This window comes from Pieris brassicae, chromosome 8, assembly GCF_905147105.1.
Source record: "Pieris brassicae chromosome 8, ilPieBrab1.1, whole genome shotgun sequence".
Classification (NCBI taxonomy): domain Eukaryota; kingdom Metazoa; phylum Arthropoda; class Insecta; order Lepidoptera; family Pieridae; genus Pieris; species Pieris brassicae.
Window position 1 is genome coordinate 13,254,304 of NC_059672.1, and position 17,760 is coordinate 13,272,063.

Here is a 17,760-nt window from a genome sequence, read left to right on the forward strand (position 1 = left end):
AGGCGTTGTATTTTTGCAAGTTGTATAACCAGTCTTTTCTTAACGAATGTTTTAAATAAAAAAGGTATTTATGACGGTTTTTGGATCGAGCCTTTGGATATTATGAGCTATGAGCATCAAATCTTTGCCAGTATATCTGAGAATAAAAGATACTCCTCCGTTAGATGTTGTATTTTACATCCAGATATGTTCCCGTATTTTTGTATTTGTTTACACTAACTCTCATTTACAAGAGATATGTATGCTTATTATTTTTATTAAAGTATTTCATTATATTAACATACAAACGGCCTCACGTGACTATACACGCTGCCTTTCAAGAAGTGGTATGCTCAGTTCTTAAAGATAGAAGAAATGGGTCGCATAATTTTCTTCTCGAGATAGATCAGTGTGTAGTGTGTAATTAATCCAGAAAAAAAATACTTACAGACAATATAATATTATATCGTCAGTTTTCAATCTGTGGAAATTATGATTAAAGTCAGGAAGCAAAGAATGTCCAAGATGACGTTGCATATACAATCTCTTGTTCTCGATGGCATGAAATACGTTTTGTATATTGCTTGACCTGACCTTTCCTCGGAATTATTTTATAATTAAGAATGCGTCAACATAAAGTAAGTATTACTAGGTAGAGTCCTATTGGCCTTGACTAGCTCGAAAAATCTTATGAATTACATTATTATAAGCATAGTAAGTACTATTATATATGTTTGAAGAGCAGTGTAGGCCTAGTGGCTTAAGCGTTCGACACTCATACTTGAGGTTGTGCATTCGTATCATAGTTGTGCAAAAATGGAATGTGTAAATAGCTCCGACTGTGAAGGCAAACATCGTTATTGTATAACCAAAAACCGATGTCATGTTTGAAATGAAAATAATCTAAAAACAGATGCAATATGCGGACAAGTCCTTTTTAGGGTCATAACTTATTATTATTATTATACTATGCGGACGACAGCATTGGGGATACTCTTTACACTGGTAGGGCAGGTATTTCTCGGGCAGTTGTCGATAAGTACTAGAAAAAACTTGTCTAAAGTCGAAACTCTACTACGAGTAGTCTCGGACTGGGGTACACTAAATCTGGTCCAATTAAACCCCAAGAAGACGTGTCGTCTTTCCCGAGTTTGCGCGTTTTCCGCTAAAAAACAGCATTTGTCGCTACTCCTCCACAGTACTTCACTCCGGGCCACCGCTTGCAACTGTATAAAGCACCAATTATGCTCCACATGGAGTACTGTTCTCACCTCTGGTGAGAGCTCCCCAGTACTAGCTCTTTCCACTTACCCTATTCAACTAAGAGTGATTTGAACTGTCGACGACCAATCCCTTTCCAAGCGGCTTAATCCTTGCGTTGCCTAAAGAAGTGGGGCATCTGTATCTTCTACCGCTTTATGTTTTGATTATGAATTAATAACAGAAAAATATTTAAATTAAAAAACTTGGCGTCCGAATTTTGAACTTATTGAGATCGTATGAGATACTGATATCAATAAAAGTATGACTGCACATGAAATTATCTGCGAAAATTTCTTGATAGCGCGGTAATTAACTTGTATCAAATAACTATTAAAAACCTTTTAATCCAACGTATAAGTGGCCGTTTAACTCAATATATTAATGACATAAATTTGACAAACCTTATAAATAATAACTATACAGATTTCCTGTAAGCCCATTAATCAAATATTATTTAATAAAAAGATGAAATTAACAAAAAAAAAAACAAATGCACCTTGATTTACTAAATTTCAAAACGCTCCTTAAAACCTCTGGAATTGACCACAATTTTAAACACAAAGTTTTTACCAAATTTAGTCTAAAATTTAACCCTGAGGAAAATCCTACGCTAACCATCTTTCCTATGAAGGAATATCCAATTAATATTTTATTATGGTGACATTTGTTATTGTTAGTTTTCATTTGTTTCTAGATGTGAGATTTCATTGTTGGTACACTACTGTTTTATATTTAAAATATAAGTCATTAACAAGCTTTAGATATCACATAATAAAGAAAATTTATTATATATTTATTATTATTAAACTGTTTGTTTTGGTGTTGTTTACGTTCTTATTGACATATTTAAAGATTGAGATTACTTAAACTAACTTTTTGTTCAAATAAATAAAAAGGAAATTAAGTCATACAAAGGTAAAAGTATTAAGAATAATGGGACATGAAACTACTTTAACGGATGCGGATTTATGAAATTTACGTAACTATTAGTAATATTTGTTCAATTTTTGAATTTTTGCCTTGGAAAAATGTAGGAGATGATTGTAGTCCCACATAAGGGTTGTATCCGAATTAACACTTGTTTTGTAGCCCCTGTATTTACATCTGGTCTGGTCTTACATTAATCAATAACATACATTTCTAACATTAATTATACAAATAGGATTGACGATCAGTTGAAGTATATAAGCCGAATAACTCGATTATATACTTTAAATATATAGAGAGGTATCTGCATCAATTATTATGCATAAATATATACACAATAAATAATATTAATATAATATACCTAAGTATAAAGAATTCCTACTCACTACCAAATAAGTAATCTCGGACATCGTACACAAGACGTCACATTTTTCCTTTTGAAAGTACAATTTGCCGCTGTAAGGAATTGAATTATATTAACATATTTAATTAATTATTATATTATATATATGGTAGTTACCACCATCATAGGAAAATAAAAATATCTTATATATTCAATGTATGGAAGTTTATTATTGCTTTAAATAATGGCATATATGTAACTTTTAGACGTGTTCTGTTTAAAATATTAAGAAAATCTATATTCACAAAAATAAATATATTTTAAATAATCGATCGTAAAATATTACGATCGGAGTGTCTAATAGTTAAATTTAAACGTGCGTGAATTTAGTTCGTACAAAATGTAACCGATTATACGTAACCATTATTTCTCACAGATAAGAGTTCAGGGACTACTAACAAGGAGTTAAACAAAGAATTTATTCTATGAAAACTACTACTACTACTTACTATAAGAGAACATAAATCTAAATAAAAAATGTGTGCGTGTACTAACTAGCACACACGTAAGAAGTGAAACATCTTTATGACCTTATTTTTCGAAAAATGATCTACTATATGCAACTTTACAGAAATTGGTTAAATAAACTTTAATTAGATAAAGCTTCACAGAAGGCTTTTATAATCATAGAATAATACATACGTAAATACTAAGATTATTAAAGAATTTCAGTAATTGTAATAGAATTATTACTATCATTGTTATCGTTATTCTATATTTTTGTTACTAATGGCTTTAAATCTCTCCGAAGCAATCGCGGTAGGGACAAGAAAAAGATGGCACGTAACCGAAAAATGTGACGGTAATTTTATTTCTAACGCCGAGAGGTTTCACTTCAAAAAACTAAGTAGGTCCTAATTAAGTAAACAAATAATAATATAAATAAATACAAGATCTGCGTTTACTGCACAAGACGTTATGCGACAGAAATGCCATCTAAAGTTCTAATATGTACTATTACTAAATGAATTCATTAACCAATAGCGTGATTTTTTTCTCGATCTCCCTTACTCTCTCTCTCTCTCTCAATCTTTCTCACTATAGCTTTCTCGCTCCATGGCACTGCGCGTGATGCTACGTTCACCCTTTCTCACACACTCTCTCTCTCTCAATCGGTCTCAATCGCTCTCTCTCCCTTTTCAACGTGAAAAAACGCTACACATCATCAACACAGCTAATATTATTATTATTGCGTTTCATCCGTAAAAACGTCTAAAAAAAGTTTCACTTAAATAAAAACTTACGTAGTCGTAATAATAAAATATTGATAATATAAAGTTAAAACACATTTAAAAAGTTTGGTCCCTGTCGCAGTGCACCGTTAATGCATTTTGTCGCTGTATTGCGATAATTATTCGTTCATATTTAAACAAAAATATATTATTCTTTTTTATATTGAAAATTAATAAGACACAAAATATAAGATGACTTTTGCTTTTAAGTGCTTAATGCGTAGTAATGTGCAAAAATACCTCATTTACCTTAGAGCTTGGCAATGTCAGGGTTATCCGTCGTTTATAAAGCTAAGGGCGGGCGGGCCGCCACTAGTTGAGAGAGTATCCTTCGTGACGCGACAACGTTATGGCAACTTCGCGCCGCATACTCAGTTTATGCATACTTAGTGCGACGTTTGTGGCTGCTAAAAAAGAAATTACTGGTATTGATTTCTAGCTATTTTAGATGTCTATACGGCTTAAGGTATTTTAAGTGAAATCATCATAATATCCCTACAAAATGTCGTATGTAAATAAATGGTTTGACGTCGTTTTTTAAAGTCATAAATATGTGAGTACCTATAGATATAGTGAATATGTCCACAATCTGTCTGTGTAGTTTTATAGTATTAACAGACAAAAGGTTAGATTTTTGTTATTCTTACGATCGAACCCGGCTTTCATTCATTAACATTAAATTAGTTTAACTTTACTAGTAAGGGTTCATTTATTACAGTTTAAGCCATAGACTGGCTAGCTCTTTAATAGAAACAGATTTCATTTGTGATTGTATGAAAGCGCAGTGGCTTACTTAGGTACGTGAAACGGTATTTGATACATCAATAAAATTAATGTAATATAATTATAGAATTGCAAACGTTCTGTTTCGAATTTTTTTTTGTTATCCGAAGAAGTGACGTAAGAAAATAGTTTTATTTTTATTATATAAATAGGCTCGTTATGGTATGCTATTGCATTATTGTTGTATATAAATAATCATAGTAACTCGAAGAATCTATAATAAGACTATAAAAGGAAACACATGTTAAAATATTTTTTTTATTTATATTAAAAAGAAAAAAATCGCACCAAGCTATGATTTCTGACAAATTAAATTATTATGTTCCACAATTATTTTCAATCTGCATATTTTTTGTTTCGATTGCGCATATAAATTATTTGTGGTTGAATATTTATTGTTGTGTAGTTTAAAAAATAAAGACATAATAATTGAAAAACATAAAAAATCTAATCCTAAGAGCTAGATTTTATTATCTTTTATGATAGCTAAGATAGATTGATATCTATGAGTCTATCAAAGGGAACATGGCAATGCACGTCTCTTGCGCTGGTACTCTGTTACTCCCAATGGTGATCAAACGTAATTTTATACGGATATCGAGGGTTCGAAATTGCATACAAAAACGGCATTGCTATCGCTATTGGAAATAATAGGACAATAACACCAAATTAGGTAGTTCTAACGTGACCGCATCTCAAACTCTTTCGTCGTTTTTGCAGATTAAATTACCTAATATTATAGCCATTGCTCATTTATTCGTGAAATGATTGTTACTAACCCTTTTGTATAATTTCGTTTTCTTTGGGATCTTTAGCAATCGTATACACACACATTTTATTTAAGATCTTTGCATATAATTCAAGGACATTTTGTAATGCTGGAGTCGTAATAAAGATAAATAGTTTGCTCCGAACGGTCATTGTCACAAAATTATTTAAAAATAGATGTTTTATTTTCGTTCGCAATAATTGAAAGTATTACGCACTTAATGTAGTTGATTAATTTACCTAAGTTTTTTTTACACTAACTAATAATAATGCGGTTACTAACTAATAAAAATGCCATAATAACATCTCAACGTTGTTCGGTTGTGGAAGCGCCTCTTAAGGCAATTTTTTTCCGCACCACCACTATGTGGAACCAGATGCCCACTGTAGTATTTCCGTACTAATTCGACTTAGGGTCCTTCAAGAAAGGAGCGTACCAGTTTTTAAAAGGCCGGCAACGCACTTACGAGCCTTCTGGCAATGTGAGTGTCCACGGGCGGCGGTATCACTTAACATCACATGATGACTGCCTTCTATTAAAAAAGAATACTATACACGTATCTTTATATAGATATATATATATATTACATTTGATGTTTTTAAATAGTTCAGATTTCGTATACTCAATATACTATTATTTAATATTGCAAATTTTTCGTTGTCGTTAATGGCTTTAGCTCCGCTATACATAACATAACTTCCGGTGTACCACAGGGCTCTCATCTAGGGCCAATACTGTTTAATGTATTTGTAAATTAGATAATAACTTGTTTTACGCATTCTAATAAGTATATAATAATAAATTTTGCCGAGTTATCAGTATTTTCAAGGATTGCTTGCTCCTCCAATCGGATCTGAATGAATATAACTTCATGGTGTATCTCCAATGGTATGGAGCTGAATGTCCAAAAATGCCATTTCGTTAATTTTTCTAGAAAAAGGGATATTTTAATTCACAACTATCATATAGGTAACATAATAGTTCTAGGGAATGCAATCCCGCGGGATCTCGCGAGATCGAGATCCCGTGTAATTTGTCGGGATCAATCCCGAAGCATAATACGACGAGATCCCGTTCGAGATTGACGGGATTGGGCTGCAATGGTCAGCGGTTCTACAGACATCCGCTCGGGACGCTTCACGCGACATTGCACATTACATAGGGTACATTGCAATAGACATTAGATGCCGGTTAGCAGATAGCACTCTTGAGACACTTTAGAAGATACTCTTTTTTTAGAAGTTACTTTCAAAATCACCAATTTTAATCTCCTTGAGCTATACCTACTTTTGTTTTGATTATGTTCATGTAATTAAAATTGTTAGTTGTTTAGTTCTTAATATTAAAGGATAAAGGCTTTTTTGTTTTCTTTCAAATAATATTTTATTTTAATTAACCTCACTATCACAAACATGCAGTTTTCATCGTATTCAGTCACGTGAATTATTTAAACTATACGAGATCCCGAAAATTTCGGGATCCGGCGGGATCTCGAATTCACGATCTCGAGTCGGGATTGCATTCCCTAAATAGTTCGTGAGGAAAGAGTAATTCGTGACTTAGGGGTACGTTTTGACAATAAACTAACGTTCTCAGAACACCAGAACATTATAATAAAGAAATCTTTATCCTAAGATGTCCGGATTAAGCATTCTGATAAACGAGCTAGTTCTGGATATCCATAATTGCTCCCCTCACACTGTAAAATTGATTATTGTTGAGTTTTTTTGTCTTAATTTTTTTGATTAGTAATTATTTTGTTTAATGTTTGTTTTGTTTATCATTTGTATGATCTCTACGTGTATGTCATGATTGCCTTTAAGTGCTTGTCACATAAAAAAATGTATTTTGTGGTTATACTACCAATGTATCAGTGTGCCGAGCGTTGGCAAGCTTTGATCAATAAAATAACAAAATATTGATTTAATGCGATTCTCATCAATAGCCAATGTTTCAAGACAGTTGTTAAAGTTGGTAGCTTAAATAATTGCAGAAGTACTACAGCTAGTATAATAAAAATAAGATCTGACGTATAAACCAATTTAATGCAATTATAAAACGTTGACAATATCTTTTATTATACCATATTAATGCCATATTTTGTAAAATTAACGACCTTGCATTGCTTGATTGTGCTTCGTGCAATGTCGCAGTTTTCCTGATAAGTTCAATGAACGTCACAAAGATGACTTTCTTACCCTTCTCTTCCGAATATATCTTTTAAAATATTTTATTTTTTACAATATAATAGTATAAATAGTAATTAGGATACGGAACTTTTATTTTTTAAATATTGCAGCGTACTTACGTTTGTAAATTATGATTGCGTGAGACGTTTAGCGTACATTTTTATACACTTTATCTAAAGGACTTAATTCTGACTTTTTCATAGTTCATGTCACCGTAATACTTAACATAGTATTTATAGCATTACATATACAATAAAAAAAAATCAATGGTGCTACAATCTTTTTAGGTCTGGGCCTCAGATTTCTGTATCTGTTTCATGATCGTTTCTGAATTGAATAGGCAAGTAGGTGATCAGCCTTCTGTGCCTGACATACACCGTCGACTTTTTCGGTTTCCTCACGATGTTTTCTTTCACCGTTCGAGCTAATGCGCACATAGAAAGAAAATCCATTGGTGCACAGCTGGGGATCGAACCTACGACCTCAGGGATGAGAGTTGCACGCTGAAGCCCCGAGGCCAATACTGTTATTTTCATATACAATACATATATATTTTTTGTATATAATTCGACTGATGTTTGTTCCAAGAACTATCTCTACCTCGGCTGTTTCACCTGGATGACTACGATCGATGCCTCGCAGCGGGAGGACTCTACTGCACCGGTACCTTTAAATTGACCCAACGTCAATCCTCTTCAGCTTATAGTCACATTCAGGTAAGATTTATTACGAACTATTTTTGGACGTCAATTTCTATATCTATTCTATATCTGTAGCCTACTTCAATTGTGCTATTTAGATCCTGGACACGCGAGGTAAATAGATTATGCGGCCTATATGTAGGAACTATAACCATTTATAGAGTTGTTTTCATAACCATGAAACAAAGGCATCAGAATTGCGTTCTCTAAATCTTCCCTACATGTATCGTCCTGTGAATGACTAAGTATTACTTTGAACATCACTCGTATTAGCTAAACCTACCTGTCAATTAATACTTCCTATTTCGTGAAGTTGCAGTTTCTTTGAATTAAGTGTTTTATAAAAGAGTTAACATGACCTATAGTTATATAGGGAACCGATACTATATTGCCTACTAACTTGCCTTACTATTTCTATAAAACTTTTGCGGTATTTTCCAGAAATATTCTTCGGACCCTCGCCACTTCAATCGCACACTTATTCACCGCGGTTACTGCATCTCAGTGCGATGTTCATCATCGGAGCCCAATACTACGCTACGTTTTCAGCGCTGTGTGGACCAACATGCTTTAGTGCCAGGACTTAAGGCTTCTATCCTATCTCATACTTGCAGTAGTCAGAAGAAGAGTAAAGTTGTTGACACAGCAGAACTAGCATATTTGTGCGTGATTGGATGGTTACTTGCACTGAATGCTGTCGGTACACTTTACGATGTAATAAGAGAAACGAGTAAGTATGATATATTGTATAAACAAGATATTTCTAAGAATAAGCATGAAACAATAAAGAATAGAGCAAATATTTTATACCTCTGCATTTTCCCGCTCTGATAACGGACGTTCCATAAACAAAAATATGTACCACAAAAATATATTTTAATACGGACCTGTGTTTCCATAGATATTTAACCAAACAAACTGAAGGAAGCTCTCAAGACACTTTTCCCCTTTTTGCAAAATTTTTCATTGATGCTCTGCAGCAATTAATCACTATAGACCTATTTTCCTTAACTCTCGTTTTAGTTTAGTTTATATTCATCAGCAACAACAATAACTAATTTCTTTATATATTATAAGTCTAGATTGTCCATGGTTCACGAGTACTATATGTACATTAAAGTGAAACTTCTTTAATGGATATACGCTTATCTATTTGAGCAAGAATAACTTGGTCAACAAACATAAATATTTAGTCAGCACTGGTCTATTTTTGATTAATCCTATTTATTTTTCACACTAAATCTTATAATTTCTTTTTTTTGAAACCGGGCTATTAGATTTTCGTTTTTCATTGGATGTTGGCTTACAGTATTAAAATCTATCCAGAGAATCCATATATTCTGGCATGGTCACTTCGCTGCAACTGGAACCGGTTGACGGCCACCTTCGAAGATGGAGATCCACGGCTTACTTCGCTTACTCCCATACAGGGGCTCCGGTAGGACAATTTCTTTAAATTTTAATAATTCACGGTCAGATTTAATAAGAACACGCGAAACTTCTAGCAGGCGAGCGCAATGACATTGGCAGAATATTAACTTTTTATGTAATTTACAATAATTTATTTTTAAAAAGACCTCGTTCACGGTAATATTAAAAAGGACGCACAAAAGATACAAGATAAAAATTGAAAGTTACCGGGTTCCCGCTTACCTTACATTAATTATGACCTTGTTAAATAGTTACCAATTCATAAAGATAGTATTTGTTTAATTTGTAATTTTCGCGTAGAGACATAGTAAATTATTAAGTTCTAAAAGGGTAAATAAAGTTAAAATTGGTAGAAAAATAATCTTTTTCGGGAATGGGTAGTCGCGCAATAAAGCGAGTATTTTTGGAAAGACTCCTACGTCCTCCTCTCTATGGTTCTTGAGACATGAATGTGAATTATGCAGACTTATTCTTCTAGATTTTATACACATATCATTTTCTTTTTAAATTTGACGATTTTTTTAAAGTGAACACAGTTTATCTGCTCCTCGAACATGCCATAAAAACTGTTGAGCGAGAAGACCTTCAGACAGTAGAGCTAGGTCAATCAAAGACGTTGACACATTACTTAAATCAATAAACTGAATTAATATGCGTAATTGATTGTGTGATAGAAAATTATATATCGTAAAAATCAGATTTTTCTATATATTGCAGAGTTTTGCTGCTGGTTTTGGTGATGATGACGCATACATCGGAGATCCAACATAAACTATATCTATACAATCCGACTCGGCTGGAAAAAGTGAGTATTTTTAGTTTTATAACAGGTTTTGCGTTTGAAGTACTAATCGAATATAAAGTTAATCTTGAAGCGTACAAATGACAAAGGGGGGCAGTTTTAGGAAGCAAATGGGCAGCCGCCCATGAACACTCACACTGCCAGAAGTAAAAAAAATGCAAAAAAAGTGATTTTTTCATATTTTATTCTATTCAGATACCTGTATCAAACGATTAAAATTAAAATTAAGCTTAAGATACAAAAATCTTAATGGCCGATATCAACCACGGCCCAAAACTGTTAAGGGCAATTGTTTTTTTTACAATTAATAAAAAGCCTTTTACTTTAAAAGAATTATATTATTTTTGCTGATTAAAATTGAATATTTACACATTAATCTTATAAAGTAAATACTTAATTTTAAATTCCAGCTCCTACAACACCCAGCAACAATGCTTATACGCAATGGATCTGCGTTAGTAATGGGTTTCGTCGTAATCTCGAACTTTCTTTTCGCCTATAGTCTCCTTCTTATTTCCAAGACTCGGAAATTGAGCCTTGCTCAGCTTCCAATGTGCCTGTTACATAGACTTGTGAGGTAAGATTTAATCGCCTTCTACACTTTCTAGAGTTGGTAGCAAGGAGAATTATAAGATTGCCAATCAAGTATTTTACAATTAAAAGAATACTATTACTATTTTACAATTAAGTAAGTTTGTCATATATTGTCTAAATTATTTTATAGATGATACACAAGCCACTAACTGATCTAAGAAACTTAATTTATATTTGTCATATTAATTTGAAATGCTCATTATAATATATTTCTATATTATATTTTATATTATATTATGCAGCCAATGCTTTTTTTGTATAAAATACTTATAAAATCTTACGGAGTTGGCTGAGCTTAGTCTTGAAGTTATAAATCTCCGGACTAAGATATATATGGGTATAGGCTATATATAGATACATCGTTATACGACCGGTATTTTAAATGTATTATTATAAATTAATTCAGATGACAAATGATAGGTTAGCCCCCGTACATCTCGTGGTAGTGGGTTTCGCTGCAACGTGGTGGCGTCATGTTGGAGACGGTCCCCAATGGCAGAGCATTGTAGCTGCCGAGAGCGATGTCTGCCGGAGGAAATTTCTTAGCCACGTTTTCTTTCTTCAAAATCTAGTTAACCCAGATGAACATTGCTTACTACAGACTTGGTAAGTATCTATACACCCATCTGTACGGGACAGACGACAAGCGAGGGTTACTTAGATATCAGTGCTAACCGCGGCCCATGGTCACCTGCAACGGCTTCCAACTCAATTAAAAATCTCTTAAGCTCTCAGATAAAATACGTGTTTTTGTGCTACGTGTATATATATTTTAAAAATGTATATTTTGGATAAATACATTTTTAGTTAAAAATAAAAAACGTGTGCTTGTACTAGTGTATATAAGTAAGAAGTGAAACTTCTTTATGACATTATTTTTCGAAAAATGATCTAATATATTTAAATAAAGTTAAAGTAGATAAAGTTTAACAAAGGCTTTTATTATCATAGAAATGAATACAAATAAAACAATTATTTTGCCTTATTACTACTAAGATTATTATAAAATTTTATTATTTGTAATAGAATAATTACTATCATTACTATCTACTCCACTGGAGAAAATACTCTTCGAATCAATCGTGGTAGGGACAAGAAAAAGATGACGCGTAACCGAAACATATGACAGTAAATTTATTTCCAACGCCGATAAAGAAGTTTAACTTCAATTATGATTTCCACCACTGGAGATCAATGAGATCAATATGTTTGGCTTAGGTTTTTAGCCGTGGACGTGCAGCTGTACATTTTGGCTGCGGCACTTACGCTGTGGCTGCAACAAACAGGCAGACGGGCAGTGCCACTGTTGACAGCGCTGTTTTTTGGCTCATGTCTTCTCAACGTGATTCTAGCTTATGTAAACGACTGGAAATCTCTTCTTTATATAATGCTGCCTGAGTTAGTATTTCTCAAGTATAATACGCATTCTATACATAGGTACCGGACTGTAATTGTTGCGATTGTAGATAATAAAACCAATATTGTTATAGTGAGAACGCATTTGACTTTGACGTTTTATAAAGAAGCAGCAGAAATTTGTTTTGTTGATTTTTATCTATCTCTTACACTTTGGTGGCTGCGTTTATATTGTAGAAATTAAATTTGTATTTCTTTTAACGATGCATAAGATCAGCTTGTTTGAAACTTTAATACATTCAAAAAGGAATTTTGAAAAACGCAAAGACAAAAATTAATATACAAATTTTAAAATTATTTCTAGAAATGTTCGCAATACCTTTCGTACCGAGCCATCGTTTTATCGCTTCTACGTAGCGCCATGGGGCAGTCTGCCCGCTTGCTTGCTAGGACTTTGGCTTGCTCACGTGCATTACAATATACAGGAGAGTGGATCTAAATTTTTTAATAATAAGGTATTGTTCATATTACTATTCTTTCCTTTCATAAATGACTTCCTTCTTATCCTTCGTTGGTCTCGTGGTAGGATTAGGTATAGAACCCTTCCGACAGTCAATATTAAATTCTGAAAACTTGCAGCTATCTTTAGTTCCTATAATATACAAAATATGTAACATTATAGCTTTGACCAAAACCGGAAAATAACTCAGAAATATAAGCTTTTAAAAGATTTATTTGTAATTAAATATGTTTAATATATATATATCTAAGTCTTTTATTTCGCTAGCAAAATATATAATTGTTTAAATATTAAGGGCTCTATAACCCAAATCTTTTCCCCAGATATTACGATGGACATTCCACCTCATCATTCCGATCCACGTAGCGTGTATTAAATCCGGCAGTTATATAGAGGACAGCACGTCTCGTCTCACAACGGCTCTTTATTTGGGAGTAGAGCGCCCTCTCTTTGCGATCCTAGCGGCATTCTACGTCTTAGGTTTCGTTAACAATATCGACAGTAAGTCTAAAATACTAAATATTGTACATAAGTCCTTGTTAATATCAACATAGTCTGCTTAAAACCTCTTTTTGAGAGTTAATAATTAAGTTAGAATTACTAAGGGAGTATACATTAAGTTCCTATCAAATAAGTTAGCCGCTTTTTTTCAGATTGTTATTATAAGAGTACATGAATCTTTCCCACGATTTCTGAGCATCTAATAGTCTAGTTAACTCACGGTATTTATAAGTAAATTAAGAATTGTTTGCTTCCCTTATAGATTTCATTCGTCGCATCCTGTCAATACGCTTTCTGCAAGTAGCGGGACGTATGTCGTTATCAGCCCTGATGCTTCACTGGTGCGTCAACCTTATTCTGGTTGGTTCACGTCGAACTTTAACCGAAGTCTCCGTCGCCAATATTGTAAGTTGTCATTATATTGAGCAAGAGTCCTAGAAAATGAAAAAGGCAAATGTAGATTATAAACGGCATAGTTTGACGTCGTATGATTATAATATTACTTTTCCGGCACGTCTAAGATGAGTTTTTACCAAAAACCTCTCACACAAAATCTTGCTATGTAAACGTAAAACATGCCGATTCAATGTTTTCTTAATAATAATATGTATATTGTTGCAGGCGTCTGATTTAATATCGACTATATGGTGGACCTATGTAATCGCGGTGCCTCTCAGTCTCCTCGTAGAAGCCCCATTCCAGAAGACTTTAAACACTTTTATATCCTCCTTACAAGCTTCACAAACACCCACTGTCATACACCAAAAGCCATCATTTAAGAACACAAGAAGAAGAAAGTCTTCTTTAAAAAAGTGGAGATAATAAAATTTAGATTTGTGATTTTTAAATTCATCTTAATTTAACTAATTAATTTAGAGTTTAATTATTATATTTGCCTTGTGGTTAGGTTTTTCAACTTATCGGGTTTTACGTACTTAATCTAAACGGGAAAAAAGGAAATAAAAACATTGTCACTTGTTTATACTACCTGACAGTAGGGGAATACACAATTAAAGAAAACACGATGGCGCGTTTGTTTGCTGATAGATTTGAATTCCAGCTAAATGTGTATTAATTATATTATAAAATATATAAAAAAACAAACAATATCTAGGTTACACGTTTCCTATTCCTTTTCATTTTTGTGATATGGAATATGTTACATATTAACGTTCAGTTTTATTAACCGACTGTTTGATTATTTCTATGAGTCGCAGATTTTTTTTTACACAATAATTGTTTTTAAAAGCATTATCTATAAAGTCTACTTTATATGGAACCCACCATCACAATGTGAAAGTTGACTTGATAAAGGGACAAAAATTTTCGGGTTTATGTTTTAAGCTACTAATACAACGACGTATTACAGAAACACATTAAAACTAAAAAAAACGACTTCACTATTTAATTATTTGTTTTCAAATTTCACACTGCGCCACGGTTGCAAGGATATTTAATATCTTTAAATACTAGTAAGTAGTATTAATAATAAATGACGTCTATCTGAGGGCTTAGTCAAATGCATTAACATAAGTGTATGTAGAAACTGAAAAACTAAATTTGTATGAAAATTTGTCAACAAGAACTTCCCTTTTTCGAGCCCCCTGCATTTTATATGAAAAAGGAAGATACAATAACTTACGCAATTCAGCCAAAGTGATAGACAATTTATCATTGAATTAAGTAGTTCCTAATATATCTAAGTATCATTAGAGATAATCATTGTCGTCCTAAATTAAGGACGATTCTGAGTTTGACCGTATTACTTTTTAATTGTGTGAGTTAATGTGACGACTGTTTTGTCTTTGTTAGAACAAAGATCAAATTTAGTGTAAACACATTTTTAGGACACCTAGATACTATTAAGTTTTGTATAAAATGTTAAGATATTATAAGTTTACATTTTTTCATTTTAATCAATATTAATAATATGATCAAATAAATTAAATACAGTATACTCGTAGTTCAGAGTTATTTTTTCCAACAGAATTCTCTGTTTTAGACCATAAAGCAAATAAAGCTTTATACAGTTGCTATAATAATTATAATTCCTGGATACAACGATATTATTGTAAATATTTACGATGTGTTATTGCGCGATTAAAACTTTTACTAACCTCTAGATAACTTAAAGATTTATCTGGTAAAGACAAAACTAAAAGACCAGACATTTTAGTTATTTCATTATGAAACGAGAAATCGAAAAAGCAAGAAAATATTTCCAAAACAGTGGATAGTATCGTCTATTAAACTACTGCATAAAAAGGTATGAGATGACTTTGGCAATTATAGGCCTATAAGCCTAATGTCCAATTTATATTTTCAAAAAAAAATTTAAGCTGTATCAGTAAAACTTTGGACGAAAATCAAAGCAGGGAGCAGGCAGGCTTCAGGAAACAATTACTCGACAGTGGATCACATGCACGTTGCAAGGCAGATAGCTGAAAAGTGCAAAGAATCATCCAATATTTGTGTTCATCTGTAGACACTTTATTCACTGGGCCCGGAGCCCTCAAAATTTAGGAAGCTTTGCGAAAGCAGGGTGTCGAGCGCAATTACATAAGGATAATTAAGAACATTTACACAGACACCACAGCAAAAATCAAAATGGACAAGGAAGGCTGCGACATAAACACCCTTAGAGGAGTAAGACAAGGGCGACTTTCCATCGCCCAAAATATTTACAGCTGTTCTAGAAGAAATATTCCGAAAGTTAGATTCGACAGAATAGACCTGGATGAGATTGGTGTAGAATAAAGAAAAATGGTGGACGATGGGGGAGGCCTTCGCCCGTAGGCACACAGAATCGTATATGGTAGATTAAGAAAAACAATAGTCATAATGATATATACATTTTGTATTTCTGATATAATGAATAAAATTGCATGATTATATGATTTGCAAAATATTTTATATACTTTGTGAATAATATATCTTTAAACTCCGTGTTACATGTTTTGCCACATCATATGTATTAATAAAATAATATTTGTATTATTTTATATAACTTAATGTATATGTAATTTATGTTTTACCCATCAGTTTATTATCCTTATTGTATATTTTTATGATAAAGTTTATTCATATTATGAAAAAGCAAAGTTTTATAATTACCTTATTAATTAATATTTCAGAGTATGGGCAGTTACTGGTGAAAAAAAAATACTTTAGGGCTGTAGGGTTCCTTACGATTTCTAAAATAAAATTATCACTGTTCCACTCGCGTATGATAAAATATTTATTGCTTATTAATTAAATAGTATAAAGCTCTGAGTGAGATTTGCTCTTAAATTGCTTAAGAGAGCACCTGCATCTAGATATATTATAGAGATATATATAATCACGTCTATAGGAAGGACCCACAGAGGTAGCTCTATCTTAAATCGCTTACATACCTACGTCCTTTATTTCATAGTGGACTACATACATTCGAAAGCATTCACAAATGACTTGTGTTTTGACAAAAATGGCTTCAACACAAAGAAGTGTAATATCAATCTTAAGTTTGTCCTTTAGACCATCGAGACTCTCATATAATTCGCTGCCAAGGTAAAACAAAAAAGAAATACAATTAATTATTTTTAAACCTTGACAAGATAAAAACAACCGGATTATTGGAAGAAAACATATTAAGAAAAATTAAACTTTAATTCATTCCATTTGATACGATTACCTCTGATTATTTGGTATTTAAATATCGAACTCAAGAATAACTCTTTGGATATATTATTATTTACTACGTTCGATTTAATTTTTCGCAAACCGCTGTAAATTTCCATAGATTGGTTTTGACTATATTTATTATTTCCTAGTGAGTGCCGTGTTGCTTTCTGGTACCATAGGGAGGTACCATACGCTCCCGCTGTGCAGAATACCAGATATAGGTCAACAGCATGGGACGAGATGCTTGTCTTTCTTTGCGTCCTACTGTGTGTATACTTTTCGTCTGATGCTCCAGATTCCTTTGCTGACAGCTGAAGTTGTTTGGCACGGAACTTGTTCCCTTTTCAGCAGTGCCAATCGGTGGAAAGTCACAGCCCTGGTTTAAAGATGATTCCAAGCTGGCTTCGCGTTCGAAGCCAGAATGGTTAGAGCGTGGGTGAAAGTAGCTACATCACAAGATGTAGATTGGCCCACCTTTCTGGGGACTCAAACCTTCTGGTATCTCGCAAAAGCTGTCCAAAGAAATTTCTGGCAGCACTCCATTCATGCATAAGGAGGATGAGTGGCTAGCCAATACTTCGATGGAGACAGCCGACCTATTGAGCTGTGTCTTCGTGTTCAACTAGACTTGAGAGGACCAAGAGAGC

At 33.0% G+C, this 17,760-nt stretch overlaps 1 protein-coding gene across 1 annotated transcript; it reads left to right on the forward strand.

Annotated features, from left to right (window-relative positions):
- Positions 1-5,112: 5,112 nt before the first annotated feature.
- LOC123713319 lies at positions 5,113-14,272 on the forward strand. Its single transcript, XM_045666921.1, has 12 exons — positions 5,113-5,137; positions 8,134-8,261; positions 8,688-8,976; positions 9,573-9,684; positions 10,395-10,482; positions 10,890-11,056; positions 11,494-11,679; positions 12,292-12,471; positions 12,794-12,944; positions 13,273-13,450; positions 13,713-13,855; positions 14,072-14,272. The coding sequence occupies exons 1-12, from the start codon at positions 5,113-5,115 to the stop codon at positions 14,270-14,272; spliced, it is 1,848 nt and encodes a 615-aa protein (XP_045522877.1).
- The last annotated feature ends 3,488 nt before the right edge of the window (positions 14,273-17,760 follow it).

Coding starts and splice junctions, on each gene's coding strand:
- LOC123713319 (XM_045666921.1), top strand. CDS start 5,113: ATGGCAATGCACGTCTCTTGCGCTG. Junction 9,685..10,394: donor ACTCCCATACAGGGGCTCCG/GTAGGACAATTT, acceptor TATATATTGCAG/AGTTTTGCTGCTGGTTTTGG. Junction 12,945..13,272: donor CTAAATTTTTTAATAATAAG/GTATTGTTCATA, acceptor TCTTTTCCCCAG/ATATTACGATGGACATTCCA.